Genomic DNA, 22,491 nt, shown 5'->3' with positions numbered 1-22,491 from the left:
CGGCTAACCTTTTACCCTGTGAAACCATGTATATTCATAAGTGTAAAATCATAAGAACTCAATGAAAGACTTTGTAGATGTTAAGAAACATATCTTCCATTCCTCAGACTCTCTAGATGCACGAAACTGTATCCACTCCTCCTCTGTGAAGGTATACTGTTGACATGGATTTTCATGTTGTCTGTCTCCAAAGACATATAGTCATGTCAGCCTTGTCTTGAAATCCCTCCATCTTATCGCTATATGCGATAACACTTTCTTTCTAATTTGTATTGTGTTTGGAATATCATAATGTTGCTGTTTAAAACAAAAAACATGTTCTTGATAAGAAAAGATGAAAGAAATAAGTATATCAAAATTCTTTTAAGTAAACATACCTGAATATCATGCCATAAGAGGTTCTTGTCGACCTTTGGGACGTCATCCCAAGATGCATGAAGGATAGAGACATGGCTTTTTGCTAACTTACCCAGATAACTCCTAAACCTATCAGCATTTGGCCCTGATGCATGACCTGATCTGGGGTCAATGTCAACATGTCTCATCTGCCCATCAACGCGTCCGAATGTCACATCTGCCAATCGTGTGACGCCTCGACCACGTCTGGTCTGTCCCGATCCTGAGTCTGAGGCCGACATACCTGAAAAATATATACAAGGTTAGTAATAATTCAATTATGATGAACATACATATAAAGTCAATACAAAAAATATCACAACCTATTAAGATATTGTTTTCTCCCAGATCCCTTCATTGTGATCACTACGAATTTCCTGGATGTCATCGGCAACGTCATCAACTGGGTCTTCAATGGGTCTTGATGCAACAGATGTTGTCTCAAGTATATCAAGAGAATCGTCATCATCATGTCCATGCATGTTTTTTCCTTCTAAAACCACTGACCATTTTTTATTCGCTGGATCATTTACGTAGAATATTTGTCTTGCTTGACTAGCCATGATAAATGGTTCATTAGTGTAATTCATCTTGTTCAAGTCTACCAATGTGAAACAAAAGTCATCTGTCATGACACCAGAATTTATATCAACCCATTTACACTTGAAAACTGGGACTCTAAAAGTGACATAATCAACTTCCCATATTTCTTGTATTATTCCAAAATAACTCATGGATGTTGTGATTGAATTTTTGTCTTTAGAACTAGCAAAGTGCATAGCCTCATCTTGTAGTGTGACGCCACTATTTTGAACTCTACTTTTGTCATCTTCTACCTTTGTATGAAAAGAAATATTGTTTATATAGTACCCACCATATGTAATGACATCTGTGTTCGGCCCGCGAGATAAATCTTTTTCAGAAACATGTGGAGTCGCATAAATCTTTTTCTTAAACCATTGTAAGAAGGTTTTGACATGTTCATTAAGATGTCATTTTTAACTCATTCTTGGGTTTGATGCCTTTATTTCATTAACGTGTTCAGAAATGTAAGGAATCACATCAACAGTGTTGTTTAAGATGTACAAATGAGCTTGGTCAACTTCTTTTCTACTAACACTTTGAATTCTCACACCTCGAACACCCTTACCTTCACATTTTCCTTCATGTTTGCTCTCGGGAGGACCCACTAGTTCACAAGATGGCATATAACTTGAACAAAATTCAATGGCTTCTTTTGCAACGTATTGCTCTATGATTGAAGCTTCTGGTCTATACTAATTCTTGACATATCCATTTAAAATCTTCATGTATCTTTCAACTGGGTACATCCACCTTAAGAAGACCGGCCCACATATTCAAATTTCTCTGACTAGATGAACAATCAAATGAACCATGATATCAAAAAAAGAAGGTGGAAAATACATCTCCAATTGACATAGTAGTCTTATTCCTTCATTTTCCAATTGATCTAAACCTCGAGGGTCAACAACTTTCTTGCAAATGGCATTAAAGAACAAACTCAGACGTGTCAGAATACCCCTTACAAAAGGAGGTAATATGCCTCGAATAACAACAGGTAACAATTGTTGCATCAATACATGACAATCGTGAGACTTTAAACCAACTAACTTTAACTCTTGCATAGAAACAAAGTTACTAATATTTGAAGAATAACCTTGTGGAACCTTCACACTTCTTAAACAGTTACAAAAACTTTGTTTTTCTTTTTTAGAAAGTGTGTGACAGGATGGGGGCAGATAGATGCGTCTTCCTATTATCTGTGGATGTAACTCAGATCGGATTCCCATGACAGCCAAATCTTGTCGTGCTTTTATTCCTCTTTGCTCTTCCCTTTCACGTTTAATAAAGTTCCGATGACACTGTCACAAACATTTTTTTCAACGTGCATCACATCAATACAATGTCTAACATCAAGTTTACACCAATATGGAAGCTTAAAAAATAGTGATCGTTTCTTCCAAATGTTTTTTGCAAAGGTACTTTTATGATGTTTTCCAAACACAATGTCAATGTTTTTGACTTGGTTGTACACCTGTTCACCATTTCGGGGTCTGGACACAACCTCATCCTCAACACTTCCATTAAATGCTTTTTTCAATCTACGATAAGGGTGATTACGAGGAAGGAATTTTTGATGTCTTGTATATACCGTCTTCTGACCATGCTTCAATTGAAGGTAACTAGTGTTTTCTTCACATATGGGACATGCAAAATGACCTTTAACACTATAATCGCTCAAGTTTCCATACGCTGGGAAATCATTTATAGTGGAAAACAACATTGCACGCAAACGGAATTGTTCCTCAACATATGAATCAAACACTTCGACCCCTTCTTCCCACAACAATTTCAAATCATCAATTAAAGGTTTTAAGTAAACATCAATGTCATTTCCAGGTTGTCTAGGACCCGATATCATCATGGACAACATCACATATTTTCTCTTCATGCATAACAAAGGAGAAAAATTGTATATCATCAACATAACTGGCCATGAACTGTGTTTGCTACTTTAGTTTCCATAAGGATTCATACCATCAGTTGCAAGTGAAAGTCTTAAGTTTCTTGGATCTGCACCAAATTCTAGAAATTTTTCATCAATCTTCTTCCATTGTGGTGAATCAGCAGGGTGTCGAAGAAGATTATCGCACTTTCTTTCGTCAAAATGCCATTTAAGGTTCTTTGCATTTTCTTTAATAGGGAACATACATTTGAACTTAGGTATTATAGGCAAATACCACATCACCTTAGCAGGTGCACCATAATTACCTTCATTAGTAGTGTTTCTGTCAGATTTCTTTTTAAAACGGGATAAATCACATGTTTTACAATACTTTAGCGAAGCAAACTCCTTTATGTACAAAACACAATCATTAGAATAAACATGTATCTTTTGATATTCAAGACCCATTGGATATAAAAAATTTTTTGCCTTGTAATTACGAATAGGTAGAGTATTATTTTTCGGAAGCATCTCCTTCAACAACTCCAACAACTCTGTGAAACTTTTATCGGTCCATCCATTCCTTGCTTTTAAACTAAACAACTTTAAAGTTGTAGATAGACGTGTAAAGTTCGAGCATCCTGGGAACAACGGTTGCTCTGAATCATTTATAAGAGAATCATACAAATTAGCTCTTCCAAAATTATCTTCACCGACATCACGTATCATGTCCTCTAAATGATCATTCATCCATTCTTCCACATAATTAGTTCCTTGTGACGTGGTAGGCTGGTCCAGTACTTCTCCATGCCAAGTCCAAACTGTATAAGTTCTCATTATGCAGAACATGAATAGATGGTCAAGCACATTGCCTAAGTCTTGCCGTATTTGATTAAGAATACGAACACAAGGACAAAAATATGTCCCGTTCACAGACTTAGCATTTTGTTCAACACGACCTAAAACATAGGCCAAAAAGAGTAAAAAACGCCGCCCAAGAACACGCTAGAAACTACACCAAAACGCAACAAAAACGAATTTTAATCGGTTCAAATGAAATATATTTCATCAAAAAGTAATTTAATCGGAGTAAAAGTAAATTTAAACGGTCCAAAAGAGAGAAAACGCACCTGGAAATGCAATGCCGCAGAGAGAAAACGCGGGGACGACGATGAACAGTGAGCGTAACTCCTCGCGGGTTCGCGATTTTAGTATAAATGGCAGTAGACGTCGGGTTCTGGGGGGCCCCGACGTCTATAATATTATAGACGTCGGGGCCCTAACTAATTTGACGTCTTTCTGATTTAAATATTCATATTCGCGGGGCATTTAGACGTTCGTTAGAGGGCCCTGACGTGTATAATATTATAGACGTCGGGCCCCCCCCCACAACGAATGCCTAAATGGCTGAAAAAAATAACTCCTCACCTACCTTGTCAACCACTTAGACGTTCGTTGTGGGGGGGCCCCGACGTCTATAATATTATAAACGTCGGACCCCCTCTAACGAACGTTTAAGTGGCTGAAAAAAGAAACTCTTCAACTACCCTGTCAGCCTCATAGGCGTCCGTTGAGGGGGGACCGGACGTCTATAATATTATAGACGTCGAGGACCCTTTAACGGACGTTTAAGTGGCTGAAAAAAGAAACTCTTCAACTACCCTGTCAGCCTTATAGGCATCCGTTGGGGAGGCACCGACGTCTATAATATTATAGACGTCGGCCACCCCTAACGGACGTCTAAAGGACTGAAAAAAATAACTTCTCACGTCCCCTGTCAGCACTTCGGCGTACGTTGGGGGGCCCCGACGTCTATAATATTATAGACGTCGTGGCCCCGCCCTAACGGACGTCTATATTCCCACTTATTTACAAAAATGTCACCTGTCAATAATTTACGTTGGTTTTTTGGTGGACGGACGTCTATTTGATGACGTTAAAGGCCAATTCTGCACTAGTGATAGATAGATATATGAATAAAATTATAATGACATGATTAATACTAATTATTAGACCGTTTATAACCTAATAGATTATATTAATGCAATTACTTTATAAAGCCTAGGAATATAGAGAGAAAATAGACGTTATCAAACTTATACCACTCTTAACACAAGTTGAGCAAAGATAATGATAATAAGTTGGCAAGTAATATCTTATTATGACAATGAGAATCTGCGTATGAATATTTGACTTGCAAAACTTACCAAAAATTAGTAAAGTGACTCAATATGCTAATTTAATATATTATAATTTTTCTCAATTAATCAACCAACTTGATGGAATATTATTGGTTGATAGGTTCTTTTGAACCCAGAAAGTTAGTCTTAATATTTTCCTAAAATATAATTTTTACTTTTACTACTTAGAAGGGTGTCTGATAAGAAAATTGTTTAATCAATATAATTATCGACAATTCATTTATTAAGTTTCAGTGTGTTTCAAAGTAAACGTTTTCTTACTTTTTGTTTATTTTATAAAATCAATTACTTTAATAAGAAAATTTATAAGATAAACTAAAACGAAATACATAGATTAACTTTGTTTATAAATATCTTTAAATTATTGTTGACGGTTTATGCTTTCAACGTATTAATGTTACAAGTTGGTATTTGTTCTTCAATAACAACATCTTTATGTTTTCACTTTAAGCACTAATTGATAAATTTATACATAATAATAAAAGATAAACTCATTTTTTTCTATAAGTTCAAAACAATTTATTTATATGCTAATTTATAGAAGTTATTTTATATTAGTTTCTCTAAAATATAGTTTTCAGCTCATGCAAAAAGTAATTTAATTTATAGTGTATTTTAAAAATTGTTTCAGTGAAATAGTTGAGGCCGAGATATACGTCTGATGAGTCACTTCTACTCCTTCCAGTAGTGCAATTATCTTCACGCTTCCTCCTACGTAGAACTCTTTGGGGAAAATGGGCTGGGTACCTGCAAAGGCACTCCGACGCTCAAGTCAGAAAAAGGGATTGATAGAACCTTTTTCAGTTCAAACGAAGAAGAAAATCAGTATTCTCTTTTTTAATTTCTCTTAGGGAAAAACGTACCTTTTTTCTCCTCCTCTTTCATATTTAACCTAACAATTAAAATAAACTGTTTACCTAAAAATCTGGTTGGTTAGAGAACATGACCATTTGGAAAACATAACCGTTATGTCGTGCTTGATACTGGGTCAGTTGACTCCGTGATTTGCAACATTATGGCCAGATATTTCTAACTGCTTGTTCTTTAGTTTCTTGGGATTAGTATGTCCATTTTGACTAAAATTGACCGAACGTTCTTTAGTTCAGACGATCGTTAGACAACGATCGGTGAATGATGATTGATGCCAAGAGCGGCGATGACAGACATATGATATCCCTGAATGATCGTTCTACCCAATGGGTGGACGATCGTTCAGGGATGGGCATAAGATAACTCGCTAATGATGATTGATGCCAAGAGCGGCGATGACAGACATATGATATCCCTGAACGATCGTTCTACTCAATGGGTGGACGATCGTTCAGGGATGGCCATAAGATAGCTCGCCAATGATGATTGATGCCAAGAGCGGCGATGACAGACATATGATATCCCTGAACGATCGCTCTACCCAATGGGTGGACGATCGTTCAGGGATGGCCATAAGATAGCTCGCCAATGATGATTGATGCCAAGAGCGGCGATGACAGACATATGATATCCCTGAATGATCGTTCTATCCAATGGGTGGACGATCGTTCAAGGATGGCCATAAGATAGCTCGCCATTGTGTGCTTTATTTATTTATCTTCAGTGGTCGCCTGGATTACTAGTCGATTGGCTCAAATATCTTACTGTACATAATGCCCCCGAGTCCGAGTAAACGAGCGCGGTTTAAGCATGCGAGTTTACTGTAGGACGTTGAGTGTACAGTTATTGGATAAGTGCTACGCACCGTTTTGGTGAAAGGCTTTAGGGTTTCTCGCCTTTGGGGTAGACGTTGATAGGTTTTGTGAACGATCGTCTAGAGCTAGTGTGCTGGGTGTTCTAGGGTGAACATCTACCAGGGGATTAATGTCCCGAATTTAACTGGGTGTTCGAGGGAGAACATCTACCAGAGGGAGTGTATCCCGAATGTAACTGGGTGTTCGAGAGAGAACATCTACCAGAGGGAGTGTATCCTGCATGTAACTAGGTGTTCGAGAGAGAACATCTACCAAAGAGAGTGTATCCTGATTCAGCAAGGTGCGAACGCTGTTCGGTGAACTTATATCCGGCCGAGTACTTGCTTTTATCTGGCTGGTCGTGGGCGACCTCATAACATTGCCGAGCGAAATCGGGAAAAATTTCGACCCTGAGACTCGACATGTGAGAACAATATAAATGAAGAAATTTTAAAAAGAGATCATTTATTTGAAATCGAGAAAAATAATGTCATGAACATAAATGAACTTCAACTAAAATAGTATTTGAGGTGAGTAGCATTCCACGTGTTGGGGACGAGTTGTCCATTGAGGAGTTGGAGGCGGTATGCCCCATTCATTAGGTCCTCAACGACGCGAAATGGTCCCTCCCAATTGGCCGCTAATTTTCCGTGTGCTCTATTCTTTCTGGCTTCTCCCCTTTTCCGCCACACAAGATCGCCATTTTTGAACGCTCGGGGCTTGACCTTGGTGTTATAGCGGCGGGAGAGCATTCTTTTTTGGGCCTCAGCACGGACGGTGGCGACTTCTCGACGCTCTAGCAGGGTGTCGAGATTCATCTGCAACTGTTCATCATTAAGGGTCATGTTGGTGATGCCGCGTCTTAGGGATAGCTCTCCTACCTCGACTGGGAGCATGGCGTCAGTGTCGTACGTCAAATTGAACGGAGTGTCCCCGGTGGATCCGTGCGGGGTGCATCTGTACGCCCATAAGACTTCGGGTAGTTCTTCTACCCACAAACTTTTAGCCTCGCCATGTCGCTTTTTCAATTCAGTGAGCAAGGCTTTGTTCGCGGCCTCGGCTTGTCCATTAGTTTGTGGATGCTCCACTGAGCTGGTCACGTGTTTAATGCCCAGGATGCTGAGGAATTCCTCCAATTTTCTCTCAATGAACTGTCTGCCGTTGTCGGTGATGATCTTTTGTGGCAGACCAAATCGGCATATCAAGTGCCAAATGAACTTCTGTACTCGTTGGGCGCTGATTATGGACAGTGGTTCAGCCTCTATCCATTTGGTGAAGTAGTCGACTGCCACTAGGAGGAATTTATTCTGAGCTTTGGCGAGGGGCAATGGTCCGACTATGTCGATTCCCCATTGAGCGAACGACCAAGGGGAGATGATGCCATGCAATTCTTCAGGAGGGACGTGGACATCATGACCGTGGGCCTAGCAGGAGAGACATTTCTTGACGAACGTCTCGCAATCTTGGTTGATCGTTGGCCAGTAATATCCTGCGCGAAGTACGCGTGCTCTGAGCGTTCGTTTACCCGAATGAAAACCGTAGATCCCGGTGTGGAGCTCACGCCAGACGTAGTCAGCTTCTTCCGCTGATATGCACTTCAACAAGGGTGTGTTATGGCCGCGTCTGTATAAGTCGTCGCCTATGTATAGAAAACGTGCGATGCGTTTGGAATCACTCGCGGTAACCTTTTCCCCTCGGTCCTGCTTCATCATCAAGTCCCGTATGTTCTGTCTCCAATCCGTCGCCGGCGTCGGAACATCGGTGACGAAAGCTTCCACGACTGGGTGGTCGAGCGTCATCTTGATGATTGAAGACAACTGTGCTCTCTCCTTGGAGTGAGTTAATTTAGACAGGAGATCTGGTCTCGCATTTTTCTCCCTGGGCACATGGATAATGCTAACCTCGACGAAGTCCTGGAGGAGGATGCTAGCTTTGTGGAAGTAGCGCAGCAATTGATTATCCTTAACCTGATGCGTTCCGTTCATATGCCCGACCACCAGTTGTGAATCCATCCTGCACTCTAATCGAGCGACCGTGAGTTCTTTGGCTAGGGCTAGACCAGCGATCAAAGCTTCATACTCTGCTTGGTTATTGCTAGCTGGGAACCAGAATGTGATGGCTTGCTCCACGATTAGACCATTAGGTCCTTCCAGAACAATACCAGCTCCTCCCCCACTTTTGTCCGAGGATCCGTCCACGTTGAGGAGCCACCTTGGTGTTGAGCCGTCAAGTGTGGGTGTCAGCTCGGCTGCAAAATCTACCAGGTGCTGACCCTTAATGGATCCCCGAAGTTCATAACGGAGTCCGAACTCAGAAAGTTCCACTGACCAGGAGACCATCCTCCCTGCCAAGTCGAGTTTTCGGAGGATCTTGGCGATCGGGTGATTAGTGCGGACAACCACCTGATGACTTTGGAAATACGATCGAAGTCGGCGTGAAGCTGTGAGCAAGGCCAATGCTACCTTCTCGATTTGAGAGTACCGCTCCTCCACTCCCTACAGCGTGCGGCTGACAAAGTATATCAGCTTAAGGGAGGGGGTCTCTTGTATCAAAGCAGCGCTTACAGCGTGATTGGACGCTGCGATGTATAATTGCAAGTCGGATCCAGCTACCGGTCGCGCCATGATTGGAGGGCTGGTAAGAATGTGTTTGACAGCATTGAAGGCTGTTTCACAATCATCGTCCCAGTGCTGGGTGGTGCCCTTCTTCATGTTCTTTAGGATGGGCCTGATGTGTTCAACTAGTTTCGGAATGAAACGGGATAAGGCTGTGAGCCTGCCGACTAGACGTTGTATCTCTTTCAGGGTTTTTGGGCTCTGCATTTCGAGTACGGCTTTACATTTGTCTGGGTTGGCTTCTGCATGTTAGCATGAATCCCAAGAACTTACCAGCCGGGACTCCGAAGGTACATTTGGAGGGGTTCAGTCGCATGTTGTATCGCCTGATCTGGAGGAACACTTCTGCCAAATCCTTTAGATGCTGCTCCACAGACTGGCTTCGGATAACCATGTCGTCGACGTAGACATCCATGCATCTGCCGATTTGGTGATGAAAAACTTTGTCCATGAGGCGCTGGTAGGTGGCGCCTGCATTCTTCAGGCCGAACGGCATTACCTCATAACAGTAATTGGAGCGTTCGGTAATGAAGGCTGTTTTGTTCTGATCGGGCTCGTACATGGGGATTTGGTTATACCCCGAGTACGCATCGAGAAAAATAAGCACAATATGTCCTGAAGCTCCATCTATCAACCGATCAATGCTCGGTAGGGGATATGAATCCTTAGGGCATGCTTTGTTCAGGTCGGTGAAGTCCACACACATTCTCCATTGGCCGTTAGACTTCTTGACCATGACCACGTTCGACAACCACGTGGTGTAAGTTACCTCCCTGATAAACTGGGCGTTCATCAGTTTGTTGACTTCTGCTTGGATGGCCTCGCGTTTTTCATCCCTAAATCGTCGTTTCTTCTGCGCAACCGGGCGCGCCTCCCTAAAGATCAACAATTTATGGGCCATGACTCCCGGGTGGATCCCCGGCATATCGACGGCCACCTACGCAAATAAATCAGCGTTGGTTCGTAATATCTGCGCCAGATCCTGTTCCTCCTGTGGAGCCAGGCTCCCACCGATGGTCGTGGTTTTGGACGCATCCGTTCCTAGTTGGAATGGTCTGACATCTCCTTGTGGATGGAGACGTTCGTCTATATTGGTTCTGGGGTCCAAGTCGATCGCCGCTGTTTCGGCTCCTCTTGCCCTCCTAGATGGCATAAAAGGGGTGACTTTTAAACCGGTGACATAACACTATCGAGCTGTTCGCTGATCAGCCCTTACGGTACAGATGGTCCCTCGTTCCGTGGGGAATTTCATAGCCAGATGAGGGGTGGACACAATGGCTCCGAAAGCGTTCAAGCAAGGTCGTCCTAGCAAGGCATTATACGAGGTATTTGCCTCTACTGGTAAGAACCTGACTCTAAGCTCTGGTGCATCCCTGCCTGTTCCAAGTCGAGTCCGCAGGTCGAGATATCCCCGAGTGTCGACTCTTTCCCCTGCGAAGCCTACAATCTGCTCGTTGAAAGGGGCTATCAGGTCGTCGGACAAGTCCATCTTTTTGAAGGTTGTCCAGTACAAAATGTTGACCGAACTGCCTTGATCGACGAGGACCTTGCTGACATCGTAATGAGCTATTTCGACTGTGATGACCATGGGGTCATCGTGATCGAGGTCAGGAGCGTGAAAATCTGCGTCAGTAAATGTGATGTCGGGTATGGATCGAGGCTGTCGATCTACCATGCGCACCGACTTTAATTGTCTCAAATGTCGCTTCCGGGCGGAGGCTGACGCTCCTCCCCCGGCGAAGCCACCGGATATGGTGTCAATTCGACCCCGGACCGACCGCTCTCTCTCTGAGCGTCGGGGTTGGCTGCGGGATCGCCGTCTTCGTCGGTCGTCCCTGGGAGGTGATCGTTCGGGGCTTCGTCGGGAGGACTCCCTCTAGTTGGGAGTTGCTGCTCTGGTGGATGTCCTCTCCTTTACGTAGTTTTGGAGGTAGCCCGCTCGAATGAGTCTTTCCAACTCATCTTTCACCATGTTACATTCTTCTGTATCGTGACCGTGGTTCATATGAAGTCGACACGCCTTATTGTTGTCAGCGTTCTTCGGAGTGGCTTTTCGCCGAACGGTCAGGAGTTCAGCGTGCAAAGCCTCTTCGAGCACCTTTGTCCTGGGTGCGTTGAGGGATGTGTAGCGATCGTATTTAGGTGTCCACCCTGACTCTTTTCGGGGTGGTCGATCTGTTTTATAGTCGTTGGACGACCGTTTTATGTCTTTCTTAGTATTATGGTTTGGGCTGTCATGCTGTTGTTTCTTTCTGGAGTTTCTAAGGTCTTCAATGCGGATGAATTTCGCGATTGTTGACTGGAGTTCCTCCATAGACTTTGGAGGATCGGCATACAACTGTTCCGCGAAATACCCCGGCCTCAAACACGAGGGTAGATTGTTGATTATGAACGTGTGGTTCACGTCCTTCACGCGTTGGGCTGTCTCATTGTATCTTTGCATGAAAGCCTTTAGGGTTTCATCTTTCTCCTGCTTAGTATTCACGAGCTCAACAAGAGTCATCTCTGGTTTTCTATTGGTAGCGTACTGTTTTCGGAAAAGGGCTTCTACTGTGGCGAAGCAATCCACTGAATTTTGAGGAAGGGTGTGGTACCACTCGAGTGCCTCATCCTTCAGGGACAGTGAGAAAGCTCTGCAAATGACGGGGTCATTATCCGTGTAGAATGCCATGGCGTCTATAAAGTTGCGGAGATGGTTATCGGGGTCTGCTGAGCCATCATAGCGCTCTAACGTTGGGCGGGGGGGGGGGGGGGGGGGGGGGGGGGGGTTCTGGCATATGAGCTTGCATGATGGCTTCCGTAAATGGAAGCAGATTGGTGAGGCGCATAGAAGTGGGCCCCTTCCTTCCTCCGCCGACAGGTTCGGACGGTCCTCCATGGTGGCTTCCTTCATTATCGTCCTGTCGGTTGGAGGCCGATATTTTCGGCGGAGGACGCTGTGCCCTCAGCGCTGCAAGCTCCTCGGTTTGTTTGCGCTGAATTTCCTGTTGTTCCCTTATGGTTTGTGCCTGCGCCTCGATCTGTGTTTGTAGTTGCTTGATCAAATCGCAGGTGTTCATGTCTTCCATAGCTCCTGTGGTCTTCTTTGGGATATCAAACCTCGGCCCCACGGTGGGCGCCAAAATGTTTCAGTGGAATAGTTGAGGCCGAGATATAGGTCTGATGAGTCACTTCTACTCCTTCCAGTAGTGCAATTATCTTCACGTCTTCCTCCTACATAGAACTCTTTGGAGAAAATGGGCTGGGTACCTGCAAAGGCACTCCGACGCTCAAGTCAGAAAAAGGGATTGATAGAACCTTTTTCAGTTCAAACGAAGAAGAAAATCAGTATTCTCTTTCTTAATTTCTCTTAGGGAAAAACGTACCTTTTTTCCTCCTCCTCTTTCATATTTAACCTAACAATTAAAATAAACCGTTTACCTAAAAATCCGGTTGGTTAGAGAACATGACCATTTGGAAAACATAACCGTTATGTCGTGCTTGATACTAGGTTAGTTGACTCCGTGATTTGCGACATTATTGCCAGATATTTCTAACCGCTTGTTCTTTAGTTTCTTGGGATTAGTATGTCCATTTTGACTAAAATTGATCGAACGTTCTTTAGTTCAGACGATCGTTAGACAACGATCGGTGAATGATGATTGATGCCAAGAGCGGCGATGACAGACATATGATATCCCTGAACGATCGTTCTACCCAATGGTTGGACGATCGTTCAGGGATGGGCATAAGATAGCTCGCCAATGATGATTGATGCCAAGAGCGGCGATGACAGACATATGATATCCCTGAACGATCGTTCTACCCAATGGGTGGACGATCGTTCAGGGATGGCCATAAGATAGCTCGCCAATGATGATTGATGCCAAGAGCGGCGATGACAGACATATGATATCCCTGAACGATCGTTCTATCCAATGGGAGGACGATCGTTCAGGGATGGCCATAAGATAGCTCGCCATTGTGTGCTTTATTTATTTATCTTCAGTGGTCGCCTAGATTACCAGTCGATTGGCTCAAATATCTTACTATACAAAAATGTTTATGAAGAAATGTTGTAATTGGTATAGGGTAAATTCCCCTATCATAATATTCCCCGAAAGAAAACCTAGGTGGTGCACTTTGGTTGTTTGATGAAGTGAAGTGAAGTGGTGTCCATTCCAAATAAAACTTGTTTGTGCATCATATGTGTAATAGACTTACTAAAATGAGGTTAGACATGGTTTGGAAAAAGGGAGACAGCTACATTTTAACACAAAAAGAATACGAGGAATTAGAAGCTCATTATTACTTCCACGAATGCCCAATATAACTCAATGTTGCCATTTTTATCTGTTGGCCATTTTGTGAAAACTAGCTTATTTGATTAGAGGAAGTGTGCCAACAAATATCTCTCTTATATAAGTGTGATATTTGTTAACACAAACTTAGGATAACATGCATTGATTTAAAATATCATTTTATTAAATTAAAAAATAGTATTATTTTTATCATATTTAATATTTTCACATCATATATAAAATTCGAGGTAAAAAATAATTTAAATATTTATTCTTTTTATTTGAATTATCTTTTAGATATAAAATCCTGACGAACTGGTTTAAAAAATAGATAAAAAATATAATTAATTTTAAAAGAATAGTTATTTTAAATATTTTAGTATCCACTAGTGAAATATTGTTTTTGTTGTTTTATGGCCATGCATGCATGGTGAGAACCTTGTAATCAACTCTTTAGAATTTAATACATGACTTGTTTTGCAAGTTATTGAAATGTTTGATACAAGTTTGTTTAAGTTAACGACTGGAGTTTGGGTGGAAGATTTTGGGTTCATTGGATACTTTTACTTTTAATTTCACACTTTACCTTCTTTTATTTTTCTTTTCTTTTACTTTTTCTTATCATTATTTTCGTGGCTCACCATATTTCTTTCAACTATGATAAAAAAAAAATGCAACTTACTCATATTTTGTGAAAAACAAATGATATAAATCAGAATCAATGGATAGTTTTCGTTTTCTCTATTGTAATGTTAGTAGAACGTCAACCTAACACTTTTTAAAATATTCATAGTTACATAATGATTTTTAAATCTCATTTTTTAGGTTTAATTAAAAGTATTCTAATTTGTTGAAATTTTTTAAAAAATTCATAACTTTGATGCAATTAAGTTCTTTAGTTTTTAAAAATATTTAACTAAGTCATTTATGTTAGATTATATTGTATTAGTATATGTTATTTGTTAACTCATAGTATTAATTCCAACTTTTTTTATTCAAATAAAATATCACATGTTAAATATTGTCATGTTACGTGGTAGATTTTATGTCAGTGTTACATAATAATTCACTCTACTTAAATATTTATATATAAATTTTTTTTATTATAATTAAAAATGTATAAAATAACATACGTTTCAATAATATCTATGTGGAGTAATTTAATGTATAAATTTTACAAAAATATTTTAATACGTACATAAGTTGGTATTAAGTTTAATTACTAATTTAGTTTTATTTTAAAAAAGGAAAATATATTTATAAAAAAAAACTATAACTAAATTGAGTCAAAATTATAAATATAAAGATTAAATTAAGCGAAAATTACAGATATAGACTAAATTAAATATAAAACGCTAACCCATACTACAATATATACATACATGTGATACTCTCACGACTACAAAACCTAACACATGATCACTTCTTTTATAAAACATCTAAAAAAACAAAAATATATATAAAAAAAATTAAAAACACTATGACCTGACATATAGAATACAAAACAGAAAAAACTTGATTAAATTATTTTTAAAAACTAAAAACTTAATTCCACCAAATAAGAATAGAGAGTTTTTTCTTAAAAAAAAAATTAGAAAACAAAAATATAATTAAGCCTTTCTTTTACTTTGTTTATTTTATATAGTTCATTATTCTTTAAAATAAAAAATAAAAAATAAAAAAACTGTGTGAAAGAACATAAAGGTATAAGTGGTGGTGCACACTAGAGTGTAGACTGCTAGTAATCCTATGACATTATAATAATGTTGAAATTTGACTATGATGGAATATTTGAGGGCATGCACCTTTTTCTGAGGTGGTCACGATACCATGGACTCTAGTTGGATAATACTCTCCAACAATGAATTATAATTTATCTTAAAATGTAGTGTGACAAGCTACCTAGGTAGTCTTTTCATGAGTTTTCCTAACTTTTCACAATATTATCTTCATTCCTCTACACATGTTATCTTCAACTTCTCCCTCTATAAATTTTTGGAATTAAACATTACACAAGAGGTTAATAAAACTGAAAAATATACCAAATGTAGAATTCTACATGATAAAGTTTGTTGCATAGACCACTTAAAAAATGGGCTTAGACAATGGTGTACTTAGCACAACATTATGTCATGTTTGGGTATGATTGTACTGCTCGTGTACTTTGAATTTAAGGTAGTGCTGATTCAAGAGAGACATGCTATTGTTTAAGAAAGGTTCTGTTGATATTTTGTCCTTTTCTTTTATGCCTTTAAATATTTTACAAACGGGGATATTTTCACATCTAAAACAAAAACAAAGAGTTATACACATTAAATTAAAATAAAAACTCACTACAATATAGAAAAACAAAAACAAAAAAAAAAACTTCTAAAACAATATAGAGTTGAAACTTAGAAGTAGACAATTTTTGCTTTCTGTTTTATCAGTCCTAGAAATCAATATTACACTTTTGTTCTCAGTGTAAAGGAATTCTTAGAGGTATAAGATCCTGACTTGTGTGTATATTTGATGTTATGATTATGTATAAGATAATTGTAATGTACATATTTTTTTAGGTTATATTTTCTTTTAACTGTTTGTATGCAATATCTCTTTTAATAGTTGTATATTATTAAAATAATATATAATTTTTTGAAAATAATTTTTTTAAAGAAAGGATACATTCTAACACTAATGAAGTTACATTCTTTTTGGAAAATCCAACTTTTGATTAGTCACGTGGGAAAATTCATATTTTTGTTAGATCTAACCATCGGATAGTTTTTATTGAAAAATTAAATTTTATTATTATGAATTTTTTAATTTAGTAGGAAAATATTTTATATATTTTTTCTTCAAAATCTTTCATGATCATTTTATTAAAACATTTAAATATATGTAATCCCGTGAAATAAAATAGCGAAACTCGTCTAAGTTTTTATATTTTAACGAATTTATTAGTTGTTCAATATGATTAGTGTTATTAAAGATTTTATTGACTACACCATTTGATGAACTAAAATGTATAGCAAACTTCACTTTACAATATTTTTTAGATGGTAAACCGAATTAATATGTTTTTTTTTTTATTCAAAAACTTTTTGCCTTAAACTAGCCAGTCCTAATGTTGTACCTAGAAAAGTATTACACAAATTTTCATGGAATATCTTATAATGGTTCCAAAACAATCGTGTAGAATGTAAGATAATGATTATACCTTTCATTGGTGAGTTGTCGTTAATGTTTTACTTACCTAGTTAATGATAACCTAAGTCTATTATCTATGTAAATGTCTATAGTTGATATCACGTCTCATCATCACTTTCATAGCAGACACTCGTATCTTGCTACAGCTATCATGGATTCCTCTGTTGGCCATGTTCTTAGAGAGACAAATTACTTTGGAGCATGTGTTTGGAAAAAAATGGATGTTCATGGTGAGAATTAAATTAACGTTACCATTGGAAACTCCACCTTATGTGCTTTAGGTTGATATGATAGGGTGTGCGCATTTGGTCACATACTCTTTTGATTGATATGATAGGGTGTGTACCATTTGCTTTGCTACTCTTCTTTTCATTTCTTTTACTTTCATGGCTACCAACATGTTACATAAAACACAGCTTGTTTGTACTTTGTCAAATTCGTCATGTGTCACTGGGAATGAAGAAATAGATAAAAAGGATATTCAAAATTTGGTTCATTTGTAAACCAATGTAAAGTTATAGACACACCACACGAAATCCTTTGTTTAAGATATATATACATACATATTATATATATATATATATATATATATAATTAAAACTTTAAGTTTATACCTTAGATCAAAATTAATTTTTTATTTAGTTAAACTGGTATCTTCACCACATGAGAAATATTATTAAAAAAATAATATAAAAAACATTGGAGCAAACCAAACCTATTATAAAAAAGGATGACCTTTTAGTTTGATATTTTCCAATCATATCCAAACAGTTTTCGAATTCAGTGCTAAAACTTTTATATGATATGCAAATTAGATAACAACTAATAGACTACTTCGTCATTTAGTTGATTCAATACAATGGAAAAATATTGATAATGAATTCTTTCAGTTTGGTAAAAAATATAGAAATCTTCAGTTTGGTTTAGCAACCGATGGAATGAATCCATTTGGTAATTTAAGTACTAACCACAATTGTTGGTCTGTTATATTATTCGTTTACAACTTATTTTCTGGCCTGTGCATGAAGAGAAAACACATGATATTGTCTAAGACAGCCTAAAAATGACATAGATATGTTTATCTCAGCCCACTAGTTGAAGACTAAAATTTGTTGTGGGTTGAAATATTTGATGTCTTTGCTTTTGAAACTTTCATTAGGCATGCAATGTTATTTTCTAATTAGTGACTTTTTAGCTTATAATAATTTGTTAGGATATAGTGCCAAGAGTCATAAAGCATGTCATATATGTGAAGAAGACACTTATTTAGGATGTCATATGGAAGTACAAGATCGTCCTTTACTTAGAGAATATATAACTTTGATACCATCACACTATAGTGAAAATTTAAAACTTTATTACCTTCTCAAGAATTAAATGAAAACATGCGGAAATAATAATTAATCCAATTACAACTTGAAATAACATACTAAAAATCCTCAACATGATTTCTTTAAATAAAAAAATAGTGTTTCAAAACCCCGGTAATAATTCCCCAGTCGTTTATCGCTTTACACAGCATCTCTATCATCAATAATATCCTCTACGACATCATCTGCTCCCATATAAATAAGATCATCGTAGAAGGAAACCATCCCTACAAATACAAGAGTGAGCTAAGAGAATTGATAACGGTTGAAAATACCGTTATCTGTGATGTAATTTTGAACTAAATACACCATATTTGACTTAGAAACTTGCTTTAACTCATGTTTTTCCTTTAGTTTTGTGAATAAGAGAGTTGAGGTTATACTTGATGATTTTATCACTAAATTTCCTTGATTTTGTAGGCTATTGGAATGATTTGAAAGAAGAGTTAAAGTACCAAAGAGTTGGAATGCAGAAAAGTTAACCAGAGTGCAGAAAAGTCAACCAGAATGCAGAAAAGTCAACCAGAGTGCAGAAAAGTCAACCAGAGTGCAGAAAAGTCAAGCTGAGCGCAGTTTGAGTGTCATTTTCCACCTGGGCGCCCTTTTAGGGGCACTGAGCGCTAGTTAGTACCACAGGTGACGCCTGGGCGCCCCACTTAGGGCGTTGAGCACCAACAAAGTGGGCTTGGACCCGTTTTCTGTTATTTAGTGGGCTTGAACCTGTTTTCTGTTATTTTTCTGGTATATTTAAGGAGTTGGACGTCCTAGGGAATGTATCTCTTGATGGCATAAGCACAGAAACACACATTTTGCACCTCTGGAGGTCGATTTGGGGATGCAGGAGTCTCCTCTTCAGTTTCTAGGGTTTTTCTATCTCTTCCATTCCATTGTTCATCTAGTTTCTCCATGATAATGGGGAACTAAACCTTATTTGTTGTTGGGAAACGATGTAATCCTTTGAAACTCTCATGTATTGAATTGATTTATATTATAAATGTTTTACTTCATTAATTGTTAGGTTTTTTCCTCTACGCTCTGTGCATGCTTTGTTTAATTCATTCAATTGCATGATTATTAATTTTGTCGATATGAACACATATGGGAAAATCTAGAACTGGGGAAATTCTCCCAAAAAGCAATATTACCTAGACATAGGGATATGATGGTTGGTTGCCTTTAAGCTTATGTGCGAATGTAATGCATAATTAATTGATGGGGATACAAGACATTGTGATCTAGTAATTAAGATTAGGCTTTCTTCACCGAGACATCGATCGGGTTTAAGGTAAATTAGAAAGTGACATTAACATTTAATGAAGAAGAAGAATTCTTATATGCATGAGAATGGATAGATGAAATCTAAACCCCAACAACATATTCATCTCATATTATCAAAATCATCCATTCACTTTTGTGTTTATCCTCAATTGATCAAATTGCATTCATATTTATTTTTCTGCACTTTGCATTCAAAACCCCCAAAATATTGTTTTTAGTCTTAATTGGTTAAGCAAAAGCACAATTGTTTAGTGTCGTGAGTCTCTTGGGAAACGATACTTGGTCTTACCATTTATTATTAATTGATAAGATTCGGTACACTTGTCGATGTATTAACAAGTTTTTGACTCCGTTTTCGGGGATTAAAATTTTATTCATCAAGCTTTTGGCGTCGTTGCTAGGGACTCGTGGTATAATTATTTTATTTGTGTGATTCTTAGCTGATTAGACTTTATCTTTAATTTTTTTTATCTTTTTATCTTTTTAATCTTTTTATCTTTTCATCTTTTTATCTTTTCATTTTTTCATCTTTTCATCTTTTTATCTTTTCATCTTTTTATCTTTTTATCTTTTTATTTTTTTTTATCTTTTTATCTTTTTATATTCTTATCTGTTTATCTTTTTATTTTTTTTTTATCTTTTTATCTTTTTATATTCTTATCTTTTTATCTTTTTATTTTTTTCTCTTTTTATCTTTTTATCTTGGCTTAATAGGTTATTTCGTCCCCAAGTTAAGAGCTAAATTTTCGTTTAGTATCCGGTTTTAAAAATGCTTCTATTTCATCCCAAAGTAGTATAAATTGTATCAATTAGGTCCCTTCCGTTAAATTCACATAAACGAAGTTAACTCGAGGTGACGAATCTGCACTTTTTCTTCTCTCTCCTCTAGATTTCCTGCAATATTCCATCTTTTTCTCTCTCTCTTCTTTCTCACTTTTTTTGTACTCCTCTGCACTCACAAACCCATCTCCAACCCTCTGATTCATGCAGCCAACCACCTTCATCTCTCCCACCATCACCTCCTTGTTCACGTGCTGCTCTGCATGTAGTGGCCATGCAACCATCGACACCCCCGCCACCACCCCTTCCAACATTCATATAACAAATAAGTTGAAACCACATTTGATGAGGGAGAATGGGGGGTCAAATCTATAGCTGATTCCATCATTTGATATAAAGCAGCAAGCAAGAAACTGGGAAGAGAAGAGAAGAGAAGAAAAGAGAAGAGAAGTGGAAGCAAGAAAGATGAGGGAAGAGGAGGAGGAGAAGGCAGTGTTGGAAGAAATCTTCGGGTCTATGGTTGTGTCCCAATTTCCTCTCTCCATGCCACCAATCCCGCATACTCGCATCCCTCCAATCCCAAAACTGGTTCCCCTCTCCCTCCATCAACCAGGCCATGCGCTTCGGCCTCCAACACCTCCCTTCTTGGGGCCCTCCTTTGGCCCACTTCATTTGCCACTCCATCCGCCTCCAGGCCCATAACCCACCTCCCTTCCTGCCCCACATCCTTCACAGAGAACCCCTCTTTGACCAGATGATCGCCAACATCTACCAGCCCAGCCAAGGCATTTGCGCCCACATCGACCTCCTCCGCTTCGACGACGGCATCGCCATCCTCTCCCTCGAGTCAGACTGCGTCATGCACTTCACCGGCCACCAAGACGGTAAGATCAAAGTGTGGAAGGTTTCCTTCAAGAATCCAAGCAAGCATAAACGCATCGGGAGCTTGCCAACGTTCAAAGATTACATGAAGTGTTCCATGAACCCCAAGAATTACGTGCAGGTTCGCCGGAACCGGAACGCGGTGATGGTGGGAGAGATGAAGGTGGTTGTTGGCGTGAATCAGAGAGGGTTGGAGATAGGTTTGTGAGTGCAAAGGAGTACAGAAAAAGTAAGGAAGAAGAGAGAGAGAGAAAAAGCTGCAATATTGCAGGAAATCCAGAGGAGAGAGAAGAAAAAGTGCAGATTCGTCACCTCGAGTTAACTCCGTTTATGTGAATTTAACGGAAGGGACCTAATTGATACAATTTATACTACTTTGGGATGAAATAGAAGCATTTTTAAAACCGGGTACGAAACGGAAATTCAGCTCTTAACTTAGGGACGAAATAACCTATTAAGCCTTTTATCTTTTTATCTTTTTATCTTTTTATCTTTTTATCTTTTTATCTTTTTATCTTTTTATCTTTTTATCTTTTTATCTTTTTATCTTTTTATCTTTTTATCTTTTTATCTTTTTATCTTTTTATCTTTTTATCTTTTTATCTTTTTATCTTTTTATCTTTTTATCTTTTTATCTTTTTATCTTTTTATCTTTTTATCTTTTTATCTTTTTATCTTTTTATCTTTTTATCTTTTTACCTTTTTATCTTTTTATCTTTTTACCTTTTTATCTTTTTATCTTTTTCTTTTTATCTTTTTTTGCTAATTGGATGCTCTAGTGCAGTGTTCTTTAGTGTTTGCAGGATAAAATCCGAAAATCTGTACTAGGAGCACAAGATCATCAAGAGAATAAGGTTGAAGAATGTTGCAGGCGCGCCTAGGCGCCTCATTGAGGGCGCTGAGCGCCAGCCTTCAAGTGCTATGTTCACCAAGACTCTGTGCATGAAGTGGTTAAAGATATCAAAGAGGATGGAGTTATTGAGATTGATAGGTGAAATCTAAACCCCAATAACATATTCATCTCATATTATCAACATCATCCATTCACTTTTGTGTTTATCCTCAATTGATCAAATTGAATTCATGTTTATTTTTCTGCACTTTGCATTCAAAAGCCCCAAAATATTGTTTTCAGTCTTAATTGGTTAAGCAAAAGCATAACTGTTTAGTGTCGTAAGTCTCTTGGGAAACGATATTTGGTCTTACCATTTATTATTACTTGATACGATTCGATACACTTGCCGATGTATTAACAAGTTTTTGACTCCGTTTTCGGGGATTAAAAATTTATTCATCAAGAATCAACATC

General features: G+C 38.2%; 2 protein-coding genes across 2 annotated transcripts; both read right to left on the bottom strand.

Moving 5' to 3' along the window:
* Positions 1-7,297: 7,297 nt before the first annotated feature.
* On the bottom strand, positions 7,298-9,610 carry LOC108344174 (uncharacterized). Its single transcript, XM_017582638.1, has 3 exons — positions 9,353-9,610; positions 8,291-9,283; positions 7,298-8,212 (listed from the first exon to the last, which is right to left on the bottom strand). The coding sequence occupies exons 1-3, from the start codon at positions 9,608-9,610 to the stop codon at positions 7,298-7,300; spliced, it is 2,166 nt and encodes a 721-aa protein (XP_017438127.1).
* A 1,669-nt stretch (positions 9,611-11,279) lies between these two features.
* LOC108344175 (uncharacterized) lies at positions 11,280-12,074 on the bottom strand. The gene has a single exon (XM_017582639.2). It carries the CDS (start codon positions 12,072-12,074, stop codon positions 11,280-11,282), a length of 795 nt encoding a protein of 264 aa, XP_017438128.2.
* Between the last annotated feature and the right edge of the window lie 10,417 nt (positions 12,075-22,491).

This window comes from Vigna angularis, chromosome 8 (genome assembly GCF_016808095.1).
Source record: "Vigna angularis cultivar LongXiaoDou No.4 chromosome 8, ASM1680809v1, whole genome shotgun sequence".
In the NCBI taxonomy this organism is placed as follows: Eukaryota; Viridiplantae; Streptophyta; class Magnoliopsida; order Fabales; family Fabaceae; genus Vigna; species Vigna angularis.
This window is presented reverse-complemented; position numbering and strand designations above follow the sequence as displayed.